The 18400-nt window shown below is 42.2% G+C and overlaps 1 protein-coding gene across 2 annotated transcripts in view; it reads left to right on the top strand.

Moving 5' to 3' along the window:
- Window positions 1-13322, top strand: part of LOC147029973 (TBC1 domain family member 15-like) — a 51614-nt gene extending 38292 nt beyond the window's left edge. For both annotated transcript variants that reach the window (XM_085873538.1, XM_085873537.1), the window contains 4 exons: window positions 103-193; window positions 2408-2556; window positions 3644-3782; window positions 10131-13322. In XM_085873538.1, the coding sequence (XP_085729664.1) occupies window positions 103-193; window positions 2408-2556; window positions 3644-3782; window positions 10131-10299 (548 nt within the window). In that variant the 3' untranslated portion in view covers window positions 10300-13322. The remainder of the gene's footprint in view (window positions 1-102; window positions 194-2407; window positions 2557-3643; window positions 3783-10130) is intronic.
- Window positions 13323-18400: the final 5078 nt, after the last annotated feature.

The raw sequence follows: 18400 nt of genomic DNA, 5'->3' as shown, positions 1-18400 counted from the left end.
ACCAAGATGTATTATGTGATGTCAATAAGATTGATTTAGGAGAGGGGAGTGGTGCATATTAGCTTGGGATTTGGTACATCGACCATGTTTGTTTATCTGCAGATCTGCTTCTCGGCCTGCTACATCAGCTTGACCATGAACTGTTTGCACACCTGAATGAAGAAGAACTTGGACGGATGACATTCTGCCACAGGTGTGTTGGAACGAGCTCTTTCCATTAACAGACTCCTCTTTTGTGAAGCTCGTCCAATTGAAGCCGCAAGTTATCCCCACACTTTTTGAAAAAAAAACCCAAAACGGAGTTATTGTAATCTGCTCCGTCTGTCTGTCCATCACACTATATCCTCCTAAATGGTTGGGCAGAAATTCGCCAAACTTTATAGTTATGACCACCACATGGTACAAAGTTGTAAGAGTAGTACCATTTTGGCCCCGCCCCCTCGGGCAGGGTCAAAAGGTCATGTACCAAAAAATGCAATTACGGGGACATTTTTAAAGATGAAACTTTGTATTTGCAATCAACATTGGGGGACGCAGATTAAAAAAATAAATTGACCACAGGTTCATACCCCATGGGTGGGGCATTTGGCATTATTATCAAAAGTGGTATTGAGCATTCCACTGACTAATCACAACTATGTACATGGATGATTTGTGTTGTGGAGAGTGAGGATTGTCACTTCAGTAAGTCTGTTACTAGAGTGTGAAAAAGTTTATTAGTTTCATGATCATAGCAATCATAGTGGTGCCACAAAGGCAATTGTACATTGTGATGTTTCAATTTGCATAACAAACCGGTGTTGTCCATCTCCTCTGTGGATGTAGCTAAAGGCCATGTCACACCTTGACGTTTTAGCCAGTGTATGCCGACGTATGAAAATTTTGGCGAATACGCTGGCACACGTCGAATACGTTATGGGTAAGCTTTGTATACGTTAAGAGCACGCTGAAGCACACTGGCAAACGTCGTAGTACGCCGAGCTCGTCGACAAATTTTAAGCATGCTGAAAATATTTCGACGTATGCCTGCGTATGACTCACACGTTCCGCATACGCTGGCCATAAGTTGTAGGCACGTTATGCGATCGTTGACGCACGTCGACACACGCTACTTGTAAGTTACTTATAAGTCGAAACACGTCGAGGTAATGTTTAGCGTACCCGAAACTTATTTCTAACCGATGAGTAACGTGTTTTGAACCAATGTGTCACGTATCTCCAACGCATATTGACGTATGTCGACGTATTTGACGTCTTCCGGACGACCACAGAACTTACTGAACGTGTTTTTAACTTACAGCTACCGTATAATGGCGTATTGGCAGCATTTAGGGGAATTGGTATATAAAAATTGGGTTCACAGGAGGAACCCGTCAGTGTTCCAGACTCCATGTTTTTTTTTGTTTTTTCCTTAGGCATGACGGTGATTTTGACACTTCAATTTCTAGTGCGATTATGATTTAAATCGTTGAGCGGCAGCCTATTAATAGGCTACACCACGTGATCGTCGGCGATACGCTGCCGCGCTCGTTGAGCATAGTTTGTGAATGCCGACAACACGCTAAGCATTCGTTGGTATAGGTTTCCTATAAGTTATCGAAACGTTCTATGTACGTTACTAATACGTTATGCATACGTCCAACTCGTTATGAATATGCCCAAAACTGAAAAATAATCAATAGTTCAGTGTACCCCAGCGTTTTACATAAATTTTGATACGTTGCCACACGCTGGTTAAAACGTCAAGGTGTGACAGGGCCCTAACATTGGTTCTGCTTTCCTCTGTAACACCTCAAGGTCACCTTCTCAGCACCTCGAGGCCATTTTCAGAAGTTGAGGATACCTGTTCTAAAATAGCTTTGTTTTACGATTTTTGTTAGTTGTTGAGGCTAATTTGGTGATGTAATATTTGCGTGTTTCATGTGCCGTCGTGTTTTTTTTTTTTTGTGCCATGCTTGTGTGTCCCTGTCTCGGCCATGTGCTCTTCTTGGCCTCGTTCAGCTCTATTACCGTGTTTTCTCCACTTTGTTTACCTGTTCCTGCTTGTTGCCTCACTGCCCCACTGTCGGTACTTTACCTCTAACCCCCCCCGGTCCCCTCACTCTTTCTTGAGCCTGAATTTTTTCGAAAAAATAAAGAAAGGGCATACTCTGTGATGCATCAACCTGCCGAGGAAGCAGCACAATGAAATTTTATAGTTGCATCTTTTATCATTGGGAATCCTATCCAGCCGAGGCGATTCACAGGCGAGGAAACCACCTATGAGCCTTCCCGTCAGGCCAAAGCCATCATTATAAAGATCAAGTTGGAAGGAAACTGCAAACAAAAATTTCACATTGCACATCAGTTGATGGTTGTCAATTTCGATTCAGCAATGGAATGTTGTGGCTTTGTTTTTCACATCTAGGTGGTTACTACTGAGTTTTCAGCGTGAGTTTCCGCACAATGAGGCAATAAGGCTATTCGAGATACTCAGCAGCCACCACCTTGAGCTCACTTCGCTCGCAGCACAGAGAGTTCGTGATGAAACACGATCGTCTGGAATACAGCATCAAGGCAAGCAAACTTCCCACCCTACCTCTGTGTATCGCTCTGAAAGGTTGTGGAGCTTGCGCGATTATTTTGAATGCAAAGTCGAGACCCGAGGATGAGCAAAGTGAGTGAGAATGAATGGCTTAGTCAATGGGCACAAAAATAAAGGGCTGTAAGGAACAGGCTGTACATTAACAGACTTGTACACACAACCTATAAGAAATGGTGGAGGTTCATGGTGGGATAAAAAAAATTGTGGTAAGATAACATTCACCCCTCCCCCACTCCGTGCCCCGCCCCAATATTCTATCCACACTTCCCTCATTTTTTTTTCTCTCCTATCATCCTCCTTGTTCTTCCTTTCCTCAATTTTAATTGTGTCAACTCAGCACCCCCTTACACTCTCCCCTCCACGACTCCACACCTTAAAATCCCGTGCATACATAGTTATAAGTCGATGAAATCTTCATTCCTCCTTTAGGGGAGAGAGAGAGAGATAGAGATAGAGATAGAGATAGAGATAGAGATAGAGATAGAGATAGAGATAGAGAGAGAGAGAGAGAGAGAGAGAGAGAGAGAGAGAGAGAGAGAGAGAGAGAGAGAGAGAGAGAGAGAGAGAGAGAGAGAGAGAGAGAGAGAGAGAGAGAGAGAGAGAGAGAGAGAGAGAGAGAGAGAGAGAGAGAGAGAGAGAGAGAGAGAGAGAGAGAGAGAGAGAGATATATATATATATATAACTCATCGTTAATGGAGTGAGAAAGGTGCACACATTAGGTATTTGAGTGCAAAATAAGTTTTACAAAGCCACTATTCATTTTTTATGTTGGTAATAGATAAATGGCCACTTATCCAAATTAGCCTGATCTCTGAAAAATTACACTTTGCTGCGTACGTACAGTAAAACAGGCCACCAAGTTTGTCAATAGTAGGTAGCATGTAATAGGTTTGAGGGCCTGTTTAGGTGAATTGGTCATGTGGCACGGTCTTCCCTCGGGTTGAGGATGTGAAGTGTAATGTGGTGCAACGTGGCCGCACAGCTGATTTCTTGGCATCACTCATGGGCATGGGTAGTGTCATATACCATTTCAATGTACCCACTTATTTTCTTGTGCAGATTCAACCTGCTTGGAACTCCCAGTGGCGAACCCTGATTACACCTTTGACCTCTTCATCTGTGCAGCCATTCTACTGCAACACAAAGACACATTGCTCGGATGCTCTGACATCGTCGCGCTCGTTACTTTCAGCAACAGGTAAACTCTTTACACCAAACATTGTGTTGCTTTCCCAAAAGATGCTGTTGTTTGGAGAGCCGTTGTCGATGTCCAAGCTATTTGATGAGTGTTATGTGACATACAATGGTTTTTTTAATGCCTCTGCTGATGAGGTGGCCAGAGCCATTATGTTTTCGGGTAGTTCGTCCGTCCGTACGTCCGTGCTAATTTTCAGTTTTCTCTGCAACGGCTTATCCGATTGACACAAAATTTTCACCATAGGTGCGACTACTCATGTAGAATAGAAGAATGTGACATGGCAGAGAGTTTAACCAGGAGGGGATACTGGAAAAACACACACATCATGGAGGAGATAGGGTCAGAGGACAAAGATAGCAGAGGGAGAAATGCTGGATAATTGATGGTAGAAAAAAAAAAGAAGAGACCACAAGGCTCTCGCTCCGATGGTGAGAGCAACAGACCTTGTGCTTCGGCCTCATCAGGGGGATTGGAGTCATTTTCAGAGCTCTGGATTCCACAGAATCCAGGGGAGACGGGTGTGATGCTTGGGCAGTAGCCAATAGCAGAGGGCAGTACTCCATTGAACTACAGACAAAGACCTTGCGGATGGTGAGTAGTTCTGCTTTTTCATTGCTGGTGAGTTTGTCTGTGGTGCACTGAATCATTGCCTGACAGGGTATGATAGCATCAGTGCCCTTTATGGCAAAGGAAAGGCTTTGGCACTCATCTTCACGAACAGTGACTTGTGTAGACCACTTCAAGTACTTGGAGAGGGGGTTGAATCGTTGATGTGAAACCCGAGCTGCTGTGGTCCCTTGAGTACTTTGCCAACAGCAGCGCGAGAAGAACTGCATCAGCGTAAATGTTAGCTGGTATAACATGTTTCGTCTGAATTAGTTCTGCCTCCAAATCGGGATTCACTCCAGAAATGCACGTGTATGGCTCATTCTCAAGCAGCAACCTACAAACAAAGTCTGTTACAAGCACCAAGTAATACCTCTCCTGTAGCACATGCTTGGAAAATGGTAGAGGGTGAACCAATCATGGAGTAGTCATCCTTTTCAGCTGCTCCAGTGTTCAAGCAAGTTTGCATTGTCCTGAAAGTTGCAACAACAACAACAACAACAACAACAACAACAACAAAAGGCCAATGCTTAGATCACAGAAAGTGTTTATGTTTTGGAAACAATCCACTGTGCACGGATATTTGCGTCTGAACAAGGGACAAATGTTGTAATGCAGCTGGACAAGTTCATGAAGATGATGATAGTGATTCAGATGATTAAACAACAATACAGTGTCCATATTAGATGTAATGTAATTCACTGGGGCAAAAAATAAAGAAGTGAACGAGTGGATTAATTTTTATGTTTATAATTCCACCAGTCAGACAACATCGACTGCATTCCACTGATTATCTTCTTCCTCTTCTTCCAAATGCAGCACAAGGCTGCAAGGTATCATCGCTTAATGAGGGTGCGGATGTGCCGCTGATGTAGTGCTCGCTGTAGATTTGGGTAGGAATTTGTAATTGGTTCATGGTGCCGGCAATAGCTCGCCTACTCTTCGCCAAAGATACCGTGGGATCCTTAAAGTCCACAAACTAATATCGGCAGACAGGACACCTGGTTTAGCATCCATCCGAACGATGAACCGCCCTGCCTTTGAGACACCAGGATGATATAGCCGAGTCAGGATTCGAACTCAAGCTTGACGGCTGAGAGGCGAGTGTGTGTACCTCCAGGCTATCCTACCACCCATGATTTAATGAAGAATATCTAATATTGTCTTTACCGTAATTACAAAACTGCTCACATGGTCAGAATTGTTTTCCATGAATATTTGGCCGAGCGAAGCGAGGTCTTTTATTCTTGATACCTGAAACACCCTGCAACCCATGCCTGCAGAAAAGACTTTTTTTGGAATGCCAGCCACATTTTCCATCCAATCATAATGTATCTTCGTTTAAAAAGAAATTCTCCATCACTCCGATGTTGAAAGTTTCATGTCAATCGCTTAAGCGGTTGTGGAGAAAACAAATTTAAAAGTGGAAAAGTGAGGGCCTTGGCCGACGTTCCGTAACCTGGTCAAGGATGGTTTTGCACACCTATTACTAGTTTATTGTAATATCTGAGATAAATGCAAGTTGAAGGCCTAACTGCTCAACAACATTAGATACATGTTTTTGTTTTTTTTTAAAATCTCAAGATTATTTTTTTAATCCATATTTCAGTTGCATCAGTTTTGTCTCTTGACATTTTAGCCCTTGGGAAAGATGTGTCCTGTACTTTAGTTAATTTTAATGACCACCACCACCGAAGGTGAGGAAGGTCATGTTTTCACCCCTTTGTGTCTGTCTGTCTGTTTGTTTGTGTGCAGGATATCTCAAAAATGTTGTGGACAGATCTGGATGAAATTTTGTGGATAGGTTTGAGGTTTGGTGTGTGACAAGGACATACTGATTAGATTTTGGTGAACATCTGAATCTGGATCCGGATCCAGACCCGATAATTTTTTAAGTGATTCTTCATCATTTGAGAGATAGTGCGAAACCGATATATAGCACGATATCTCAAATGAAATTTGGTGGACAGGTTGTGTGTGTGACAAGGGCGAACTGATTAGATTTTGGTGAAGATCCGAATCCAGATCTGGATACGAGACTTATTTAATTTTCAAAGTGATTCTTCACCATTGAGAGATTGGGCCAAAAACGATACAGTACTGTGTAGCATGATATTTCAAAAATGTATTTGTCCCAATGTGTTCTCGCGGATCAGACGTTACGTGGCAGAGGTATGCGCTCCACCAAGAGCTCTTCCAGTTATTTATTGTTCAAGTGAAAAGATAAATGTCAGGGTATTGTTTCAATGGGGAAAATGGGGATAGGCTTTTTATTTGTTTTAACATGGTCTAGGCTCATGGAAGAGCTATGACACAGAACAAAGCAGGACACAACAACATTGTGTGTGTGATTTTTCAGGATTAAAAGACATTCCAAGTGTTGTTTGATTTTGTTCAGATCTGAGGAGAGGGAGGAGGCTGCTCGCTGTCTGTCAGAGGGATGAGAGATATGTCACAGCAGAGAGGGGAGTCATCAGCAAAGAGATCGAGAGGCTTTTCCATAGAGTCAGTGAGATCATTGATGAAGATTAGGAATAATATGGGGGCCTAGAACACTGTCTTGTGGTTCTCCAGCCTTGATTGGGAGAGAAGAATAAAGGGTTCTGTTGAGCCACACATTGGCCACAAGAATGGAGGAAGTCAGTAATCCAAGAGTGGAGTTAGCCTTGGATTCCATAAGCAAACACTTTGGAGAGCAAGGTGGGGCAGGGTCCTGCATTTTGCTTACTTTTCCACAACAGCCTGCCTTCCATTATTTTTCCTCACTTCTTCAGCTCTCCTTCCAATGTCCTATCTCTGATTTAAAATAAAAAAAAATCATGTCCTGGTATGTGCTCTACCGAGTGCCCTTCAATATTATTGTCCATTTCTGCACCGGTACGAGTTGGAACCCTTCTGTCAATGAACACGCGATCCTCAACTCCCTTGTTGAACAAGATGATGGGTTTTGTGACGCATCCCGTTTTCTCCACAAACTTCACATTCATCTTTAAATAGCAAGCAAAATGTTTTGTTGATTTGTTTTTTTTTTCTGCTTTTGGAAATTGCTAATGGAGTTGAATGTAGTAGCACGAAGAGAAAAAGTTATGACCAACATTGTCAGTGTCAAACCACTTCCTGTGGAATAGTCACTTTTCCCTCCATCAACGGTGGTGACGTGGTTTGAGGAAGTTTCTTCGAATAGAAATGCCCATGAGCGACATGTGTGCTGTCAAGATTAGGGTGTACTTCATTTGTTGTATTTCTTTTTGTGATTCATCGTTATCAATTTAATTTATAAATGATGCCAAAAAAACAATGCTTTATTTAGTTCTGTAAAAAAACAGTTGCTTAAAAAGGGAACACAAGGTACATTATTTTCCAATAGTGGGGAATTTCAAAACTAGGCTCATGGAAGAGCGAGAATATAGAATGATAACAGTGTGAAAGTTGGGGGGGCAGATGGACACAGTTTTAAACAGTAAGATGAAGCATAAATGGGGGTGGGGGGGAATGAAAAACAGGGCAGAGGAGAGTACAGCACAATAACCTGAAAAGGACAGGGTGAGCTTTGAAAGGCTAAAAGTCTAGATAAGATGAGTAAAGATGGAGGATGACCTGGGGTGGTAGGTGAACAGTCATCTTGAAACCCTCAAGGGAAGAATGAGATTGAACATATTCAGGAAGTTGGTTCAACCGGCGAGAGAAAAGCACGGAAAATGAGTGGAGGTGAGCAGCGAGCCGGGATTTGGGGATTTCACCATGTGAGTAAAGACAGAGGCCAGCAACCTTTCTGCGATGCGAGAATAACAGGCCCAGAGACTCAGCTTCATCGTGGGAGGTTACAGTGAATCACCCACATCTCTGTGTCTGAAACGAGCAAACTTTTGCTTCGGTTCATTTCATCCAAGATGACCATCATCATCTTTAAAGGGTGAGTCTTGTGATTCAAACAGAGTTCACAGTGAAGACGTTGAAACCTGGGTTTGGCATAAACCTGCATCCCAGCATTCGAGTACAATGAGTCCTTTGAATTTGAGGAATGAAGCACAGAGCATTAACCACATCAGAGTACTATCCCAAGAGCAACGACTGTTCGACGGTTGTTGGCTCAAGTATTTATTTCCAATATTTATCATTGCATTGAAAAACTGGAAGGGCAAGAGTCGAGCACTAATTTCCGCCATGCTGATTAGTTTACGTTTTGTATCCCACTGATAGATAAGATCAGGACTCGGACCTGAACTAAAACTTAATCGGCTTGTTGTCACCAAACCAACTCATCCACCAAGTTTCGTCCGTTCCGCCCAGAACTTTTTGAGATATCGTTCTATATATCGTTTTTAGCCCCATCACTCAATGGTGAAGAATCACTTAAAAAAATTATTGCATCCGGATTTGGATCTTCACTAAAAACGAATAATTTCTTCCTCATTACACATGCAACCTGCCCACCATGTTTCGTCTGAATCTGTCCACAACTTTGAGATATCCTGTTCACAAACAGACAAGACAGAAAACATAACCTCCATCCACCTTCGGTGGTAGAGGTAAAAAAAGGAAATTCCTTTTGTTTTGGCCTTTACCTCAACATAAACTTAGATTTTTAAAAATGCAGATATTTTCATTGAAAACCACACAATAAAATCATAAATGTGCATGAAATTTTTTTTATTATTATTTAAATAAGTAATAAGTCGTAGTGAATTTTGCAATTGTAAACGGAGTGATGTCTAAGCCTGCTTTTGGCTTAATGGTTAAGGTGGCTGGCTTCAGACCTCAGTCCTGAGTTTGAGCCCTTTTGCCGTTGAATTAACACCAGGTGGGGTTGACAGCCTGTTATCCTTCTGTGGTTGGTGAAATGAGTACCAGTGTACTGGGGGTAATAACCATTCGGCGTAACCTGCGTCGGAGTGGCGACCCGTCCAGGACTCTACTTGCCAATGAAACTGCCTCGGCAGCTCGATGTGCCTTTACGGCCAGAAAACAATGGTATTATTCAATGGGGTGATGCACTCACCATCAAATGTTGTCTGATCACAACCGCTGGCTGTTAGCACCCAAGTATGCTGACATACAAGTTTCTCTACAATAGCTCGAAGTAATGCAATGGGTTTGGATTTGTATGGCTGAACTTAAATGAAGTGATTCAGTGAGTCAACGTTTTTATTGCCGTCTTCGCTAAAGTTCATCTTAACCCAATGTTGATGGTTCATTCTTGCCATCGGAATGTTGCACGTTCAGGCTGATCGAGCCGAGTTCGGCACATATTTGGAACACCTAAGAAAACCTGTTGTCTGTACAAGATTTTATGAAAATAAACTTACATATCGCTCAATTGTAAAAATGATTAGCAATTTGATACAAAATCAGTTCAATGGTGACCTATTTATTCTGTGATGCACACCTTTCAAATGGTCTGCCTCGTTCAAATATTGGTGACCTTGACACGCTGTCATTTCCACAATGTGCAGACAATTTTACTGTTTTTACTTGCCTTTGTCTTCATTTTTCAAAGAAAAAAAATTCACATTTTGGAATTTTTGACCCTTCTCAATACATTCACCGGAAGTGAAAGCCAACACTTTCAGTCTTCTCAATTTTCTCTCCTTTCTACCTGATTTTTTAAAAATTAGATTTTTTAAACCAGGTCTTTCACTCATGTTTCCCTCACCTCCTCATGCATACAGAAAGAATGATTGCCTGAAAGATTTAAACCTAATTGCAAAAATGTTTTGTTCCTTCTACCCTCCTCCATTTCAGCCTACAAAGCTTGTTGGAGCTGAACAGCATTCTTCAGAGGGCAGAGGAGCTGTTCTACAAATACTGCCGCCAATCAGTTCTGGACTGCTTCATAAAATGCCAGCCTGAATCGAACAACAGCCAACATCCGCTTGTGCGGAAGTTTTCACAACTTTTCAATGCACCGTAACAAGAGTACGATTTCAGAAAGCAAGCACAGCATTCAGAAACATTTTGAAAGCCTTTGTGGGACACTTTTATATACAAGCTGGGTTGTGGTTTGTGGAATAGCTGTACAGGGGTGCAAAGTTAATGGACCATCTGTGTGGCATCAGGGAACAGTTGAAGAGGTGTGTAGACAAACAAGATCAGTGGAGTATATAATGTGGTAAGTTTAAGGTAAGTAGAGGGAGAGATAGGTGAGTGGGATGAGGAAAGCTCATTGGTAGGGAAAAAGGACATGGGCTGGGAGCTAAAAGGATTTGAAGAAAGGGATAGGGTGCCTTCAGTTCATTCAGTTACCATTTTAAATAGAAGATCGAGGCTCCTGGAAGAGCTGGAAGACAGAATAACAAAGGCATTCCACTGCAACAAGTGTGAGAATAAACAAACAGGAATAGGGAGGAAACAATGGTGTTTTTTTTCCTTGTTGGTTGAGGTGGAGTTAATGGGGAGTAGAATCTAGATGGTATACCTTGTGCTTGAAGCTCTGGAGGAAGAGTTCCATAAATGGGAGAAAAGAGAAACAGAATGGAGCTGGGGGACAATCCTGGATTCTTAGATTTTAGCAAGGGGGTTATTGAAAGAACACATACATTCTGGAAGACTTTGGGAGTGAGGGTTGTCAGAAGAGAGCAAAGGAAGTTGTACCCTCGGAGAGTGGGTGGGGGGTAAAAAAAGAAAGCAGAAGTCACCGACCTTTCTATGAAAGGAGATCATCAGAACTTGTGCTTTCGCTTCAACACAGCAGCTACAAGAATTGTGGGAGCTTCAGATCCATTGAATCCAGGAATGAAAGGCGTGATGCTGGTGCACCAACCCATAGGGGAGAGCAGTAATCCATTGAGCTACAGACAAAGGCCTTTTAAGCCATGAGTAGTTCTGCTTTTTCAAGGAAAGACTTGGATCGAAGGAGGATGTCCAGTTTGTGGCTGGCTTCAGAAGCTTTGCAATATGGTTAGCCCAGGAGAAACGGACTGCCTGCCTGCTTTAATCCCTCAAAATATCACCTTGTGCATCATTTTCACATTTCCATAAATCAGCAAGAATAATGGCTTTGAAGACGTCTTTGAGAACCCAGATTCAACGGTGTTGGAGGAGATCTGAGGATCAGCCTAATATCCGACACCCATCACATTTGTTTTGCCGAATAAAAAGAACACTATTTAAAAGGTACAATAGAATTTGAGCACATAAACTTAGTATGTGATTGGTAGGTCATTGTGGAGCTAAGAAGGGCCTGACACTTGTTTTGTGGAAATGAACTTTTGTACATTTTGATTGACAGGAAGGCAACTGGTTTTGCTAACATACATTTTGAAGTTGTTTCTTCTTAAATCAGCTCAGGCCAAACTCTGATGATATTATTCCTCAGCTTCCATTCCTCTTGATCAAGCATCGCTGTGCGCAGTTCTTCCATCTCCAAGCACCTATCCTCCTCCATGTTGATTTTTTAAAGAGCTGCTCTGCCCCGTTTTGGCATTGCATGATTAGGTATCCAGAGTAGAAGATTGGAAACAAGTAAAGTTCATTTGTTGCGGCAGTAGTAGTGCCCAGCAATCCTGAGACGTCTTCTAATTTTAACCAACAGCCTTGGAAGCGAATCATATAGCTGTCATTTTAAGACAAATGGACATTGGAAGCTGAACGGTTGAGTATAGCATCCATCACATCCCTTCTCGTGTATCACCGTGAAGGTCCAGGTTTCACTTCCATAAAGCAGGAAGGAATCAACTGTTGCCATGAACAGTCATTTCTTGATACATTGAGAGTGTCAACTTCCATATTCTTGAAAGTTTGTTGCAAGCTCTCCATGCGATAGCTTTCCTTTGTTTGATATCCTGAGCAGTTGTGTTAACCCAGGAACTAAGATACTTGAAGTTATTGACTATCTCAAGTTTTATTGCATCATTCAATATGAATGAGACCTATCTCTCCAGTGGTTCAAGGCCATCGCTTTATTAACGTTAATAGTTAGCCCTATCTTACCAGCACTTGTTTTGACTCGAGAAGTTCTTGCACTTGCTGGATTTCTTCTGACAATATGGCTAATGTTATCTGCAAAGTTGAGATCAGTAAGAACCTCCTGTTTGACTCTTCTACTTTTTATTCATTTTCGTTGGAACTCCATATCCACCTGTTTACCTTTGATAGTGTTTGAGTGGGTAATGAAGCACGATGACAAATTCGAGCTAGAATTTCGAAAATCTGCGTTTCTCCATCGGGTGAGAGTATCTCGTCATATGTATCCTGATGCATATTCAACATCACCTTCACAAGTTCATCAGGCATTCCATATGCTTCATCATTTTGCCACAAATGGAGAGAGTTGAAGGCTTTTCAGTCAATGAATGGCATAACAGCAGGACTATTTCTTCTGGTGGCATGTGTTGAATTGTTTCAAGCAACATTTGCTCAAGAAAAGAGGATGGTAATTTTGATTAGGTGATGGTTCAATCGAGTGTGTCGAGCATGGACAAATGATCGTTTATTTAAAATGCACACCATCATTGGTTTTATTTAAGGACAGCAAGTGAAGAGGGATGATATTTCACCAAAACAAAATGTTTTCATGCTTTACACTGGAGAATACTGCTTTTGGACAATACATGTTTATTTATGTTCTACTGTAATAAGGTTTTATCTCTGATTACGTACATTTCACCTGCACTGGCCAAACACATTATTTGGAAACTGGTATTCATAAATGGATGGGGTACTTTGTTCCTGAAATTTTAAGTAAACCAACTTTTTGTAAACTTGATCAGCATATTTGTCAGTAATCAACAAACACAAGAAGCAAACCACTTTATGGCAAGTCTTAATTATCAGGTTTGTGCTCTTCTCATCATCTTAAGTCTTTCTTCCTTGAGCCATTAATCCATCTATTTTGCGAATGATAGGGACTTTGAAACATTCATCGTTGCTGGCCTTTCTACAATGTTTACATGTGTCTTTAACTCTACCAGTAAAGGTTTTTGTGTTCATCTTCAATAGCATATTAATCTTTTTTTACTGCTTTGATGTAATTAACATTGCTGAACTCAGAATTTAAGTCAGACCCCTCCACCCCACCCTATATTCATGAGGGATATGTTCCTGGAAAATGCCACAAATGGCAAATCCACGCATAGCAAGGCATCGTTTCAATGGAAAAGGGGGGGGGGGGTTCATGATTCATAAGGTGAACTCAAAAATCCCATGAAATACCACAAAAAAAACCACCCCGCGAATACATGATGCACAGGGCAGCAAATGTAGAAGCAGGTCGCATTTTATCAACTCAGAGATGCCAACTTTTGGAAATCAGAATTAGGGAGGATTTTCAACCGACACCAAATAATGTGCGCGAAGCGCACATCTCGAGCGCGGAGCGCTCGACCCTTGCGGCGGGGTCCAGGGCCCACCTTAGGGCCCTGGAAGCTCTGGGGTTCTAGACGCTCTCTAGTGCCCTCTGAGCCCTATTTTGGAGCATTTAACATGTTAAGAATTCCCACTTTTTGAACAAAAAAAGGGGAAAATTGTGCACTTTTTAATGTTACATGTATGTTAATATTAGTAAGTTAGGGGACAATCAAAGATTAACAAAAAGCACAAAAGAAGCAATATTTTTCTTACCTTACTGGCTGGTACTACTGCTGCTTGCTTTTTCCATGGCAGCTTTGCTGAGTGACAGCTGTGTGGCTCTTTTAGCCCTTCTGATTATGTTTTTGCTGTATTCTCTCTGGTAGCAAGGGGTGCTATGAGCTAGTTTTTCAATTAAGAGAGCTTCCAGGGTTTTGACACTCAAATTGGGACGAAATTCAGTATGATTCTTCCGTACAAGACTGAGTGCCCGCTCACATGATGCGTTCGAATGAGGAATGACCAAGATTCCCTTCATCACTTTGCTCAAATTAGGATACTTCTTGGCACCAGTGCAGGGATCTGTGAGCTGTGAAATCCGATGCCACTGCTCATCCACTCTCACTGTCTCAGTAGCAATTGTAGCTATGGAGGCGTCTGCCTGGTAGTGAGCGAATTCACTCTCAAGACTGTCTTTGTCACTATCACCGCCACTGAACAGACAGGGGAATTTCTTGATGAAAAACTCCACACAGTCAAACCCCACTTCTTGGTGTAGCTTAACATCCAGCACCTGAGCATGCTTGGCTAATTCATCATCTAGCGGCCAGGTTTTGAAGATGTAATTGCAGGCTTTCACATAATATGAGCGAACTGCACTGAAGAAACCTTGGATGTCTGACTCACTCAGAGTGAAGGTGGATTTCTTGAGACTCCTTTGTTCCCTTATATACAGTTTGGCATCGTTCCCAATCATGAGGTCCTCATCATTCTTCTGATGATTTCTGTCAGAGAAGGGTACATTTACCAGAGCAACCGATGGTTTCAAAAACCGTACGAAGATATCTTTCAGAAGACCATTCAATTCTCCGTGCAGGAGATGAATACAGGGTTCGTCTCTTTGGAGCAGAAGATTCCCCTTCTCAAAAAGCTTGTTAGCATATCGAAGGAAGAAACAATAGAGTTTTGTTTGTGGAGACAAGAACATCCTGTTGACACGTTTTTCTCTAGATTCCTGCACAGTGTTTGAGGAAGATGCGCTTTTAGTTGTAGAACTCGTAGTACACTTAGCCGCAGGGCGATCACACTTGCGTTTACTGCCAGCAGAAGAGGTCAGACTCGTAGTACCAGATCCAATTTTACGTTTGAGGAGAGAGCTTGAGGTAGGTGCAGCCAAGGAAGAAGACCTCTGATTCGAAGGTTTTGCTGAGCTTCTATCAAGTGATTTGGCAAAAGCAGAACTTAACTTGGGTCCTTCTTTGCCTGTAGATGGGACTATCACAGTCTTTCTCGACTCTGAAGGGATCTGCTTTGTAGATGAACGTGATGAAGGGCCGGTGATGCTACCTGCTCTCAGCATTGGTTTTGGTGCTGTCCCTGCTGTCTTCTTCGCAGCAGATACTGCAGTGGTAGTGGTGAATGCTGCTCCACTAGTGCTTGATCCTGCATTGCCAGTACTGGCAGTAGATACAGTGCCGTCCTTCTTGCTCGTTGTTAGAGTCTTGGCTGCAGTTGGTTGCATTTTTCTTCGTACTTCTTCTTTGAAGAAGAGGCGAAGTGGCTCCCACTGTTCAATCAGCCTGTCTAGGCACTGACCAAGGGACAGCCACCTTGTTGCGACATGCTTCAGAATCTTGTGTGTCGGGGCATCACAGAGTTCTTGCAGTGCTTTCACTCCTTTGACGCGTTTACTACTTTTGTCCAAGTAGTAGTAAATATTGATGAGAAAGTCATCCAATTCAATGGGAAAGGCCTGAGCCGCCTTCTTGGCCGTATTGTGCATCATATGGCAAGGGCATCCCATGATGTAGCACTCTGGATTTTGTTTGTGGATATAAGCAGCGACTCCTTTGTGCTTGCCCACCATGACAGAGGCATTATCAGCACAAAAGGAAACACAATTTCCCCACGGAATTTTCCTGTCACTGAACTCATGATCAAGCAGTTTGAAAATGTTTTCTCCAGTGGAATCTTGTTTGCACGCAGGCAAACTTAGCAAACCTTGCTTCACAATACCAGCACTGTTGTCATAGTACGAAATCAGGACAGGATATAGCTGGGCCTCACCACTGTCATTGCTACCGTCTGTAGCTAGGCTAAATGGAGCGAGTCTAGCAATATCGGCAATAGATGAAGCAGTAACATTTGACAACTCACCAATTACACTGGTCAACAACAAATTTGTTGTCTGCATTTTTTAAGCTGATTTAGGACGAATCTGATGCGCTGAATCCAAAACTCACATTAGTTTTGTTCAATCAGGTCAAGTTTTTGAGATATGGCCACATGTCGTTTTTTACATTTTTGTTCACATGTACGCATGTGTGGAGCATTTTAGAAGAAGTTGGTGGGGGTAAAATGTCATGTCAAATAATTGTTTTGATTGGAAATAATTATTTTAATGACAAGAAGTATTCAGGTACGATAGTTCTAGGTGATTATGTCGAAAAGGGATCAGTTTGAAGTCATAAAACCTCAAAATCTTCCAAAAATTGGTGAGGAAAAGCGTAAAGTTCGTGGATCAAAACTAAAGTTAATGGGGCAGATTTTGTAATAATGTGATACAAAAAAGTTGTATTTCTTGAAATAACGAACTCTGAAGAATGTACAATACCTACATGCGCCAATTTATGACATGCGCTTCTGCTCAAGCTTGGAGTGCCACAGTACGAACCCAAAGATTGGAGACTGTTCATTGACAGCAGCAAGCGATCACTGAAATGTGTTCTGCTACACAACGGCAACCAGTTTGCCTCTGTACCCATCGCTCACTCGACTATACTGAAGGAGAAGTATGAAGTGGTGAAGTACGTGCTGGAGAAAATTGGTTATGATCAGCATAAGTGGTTTATTTGTGTTGACCTGAAGATGGTGAACTTTTTGTTGGGACAACAGTCTGGCTTCACCAAGTACCCATGTTTTCTGTGCATGTGGGATAGTAGGGACCGTGCTCAGCATTACACGAAGAAGGACTGGCCTGTGCGGGAGGAATTGGTGCCATGCAAAGAAAGGAACGTCATCAACGACCCTCTGGTGGACAGAGACAGAATACTCTTCCCACCGCTGCACATCAAGCTCGGCTTAATCAAGCAGTTCACCAAGGCTCTGGACAAAGATGGTGACTGCTTCACTTACTTGTGCCAGGCTTTTCCAGGATTGACCATGGAGAAGTTGAAAGCTGGCATCTTTGATGGTTCTCAGATCCGTCAGCTCATCAGAGATCCAGAGTTCAAAAACTCAATGAACGAAGTGGAACTGGAAGCGTGGAAGACATTTGTTTTGGTAGTGAAGAACTTTCTTGGCAACAATAAGGCCAGAAACTACGCAGAACTTGTCAACAACATGCTGACTGCTTTCAGAAACCTGGGCTACAACATGAGCATCAAGATGCACTACCTATTTTCACATATGAACCGGTTTCCTGAGAACCTGGGTTCAATGAGTGACGAGCAGGGGGAGAGATTCCATCAGGACATGAAGGAGATGGAGACCAGGTATCAGGGTCGCTGGGACGCAGTCATGATGGCTGACTACTGTTGGAATCTGAAGAGAGACCTCCCTGCCGCTGAACATTCCAGGAGTTCGAAGAAACGGAAGTTCAAGCCCTGAAGTTTGAACAGTGGTGACGCAACATGCAATTTACTTGTACTTACCTTTATCAATGCCCACCATTCAGATGACAGTAATCGATGTTTCTATCATGTAATCAATAAATGTTGTTGGCAAAACATTTTTTTTCTTAAAAACATGTTTAGGATGATATGTGTTGACAAAAATCAGCTGATAATGCCACAAAAATGTAATTGATTTTGTCACAAGATCTGATTTTTTCAAATCAACTTAGCACAAAAACCTGACCTGATGGAGAGAAACGGATGCCATTTCCTGATTCAGCAGTGCCAGAATACCCTAATTCACTTGTAGAAATCTAGACAACATTCAGAAAGTAAAAAAATTGTTGACCAGTGTTCTTTTTTTCTTCTTTGTTCTTGTTTTTTTTTTTTTTTTTTTGTTCTTGCACATCTTGCACATCTTGCAAGTTTTTGTTCTTGCACATCAATACTTTGAAGCAACTTTTGAATCTGGAAACATCTTTTGAAATAGAGGTCCAGCATGATCTGAGACTGATATGGGCAAGTTATGTTCCACAATAAATCCACTAAAGAGAAGTTCCGCTCGGGTAACATCCTCTTCCTCGCTTGTCCCTTGTTTGGTGAAATAATTCAGAAGTGTACCGGTACTCGTGCTCGAAGATCTCTCCTTTGCAATGTCTGTGTGCCGTTTGCTTCCAACGTGCTTCCGAATATCATCGCGACCTCCGTGCTCAACTGAAATATCAACGCTGCATACTGTACAATACGCATGATGAATTCCTCTTTCAGACTTTCGAATACACGGGTATTGGAGACTGTATTCGGTCTTGTACTTCTGAGACCATTTCTTGGTCTTCGTAAGCTTCTTTTCTGCCATTTCGTAATCAACATCGAGGGCTTGAAGCATCGGTAACT

This window comes from Eptatretus burgeri, chromosome 3, assembly GCF_056783735.1.
Source record: "Eptatretus burgeri isolate ZD-2024b chromosome 3, Ebu_testis_v1, whole genome shotgun sequence".
Lineage (NCBI taxonomy): Eukaryota > Metazoa > Chordata > Myxini > Myxiniformes > Myxinidae > Eptatretus > Eptatretus burgeri.
This window is presented reverse-complemented; position numbering and strand designations above follow the sequence as displayed.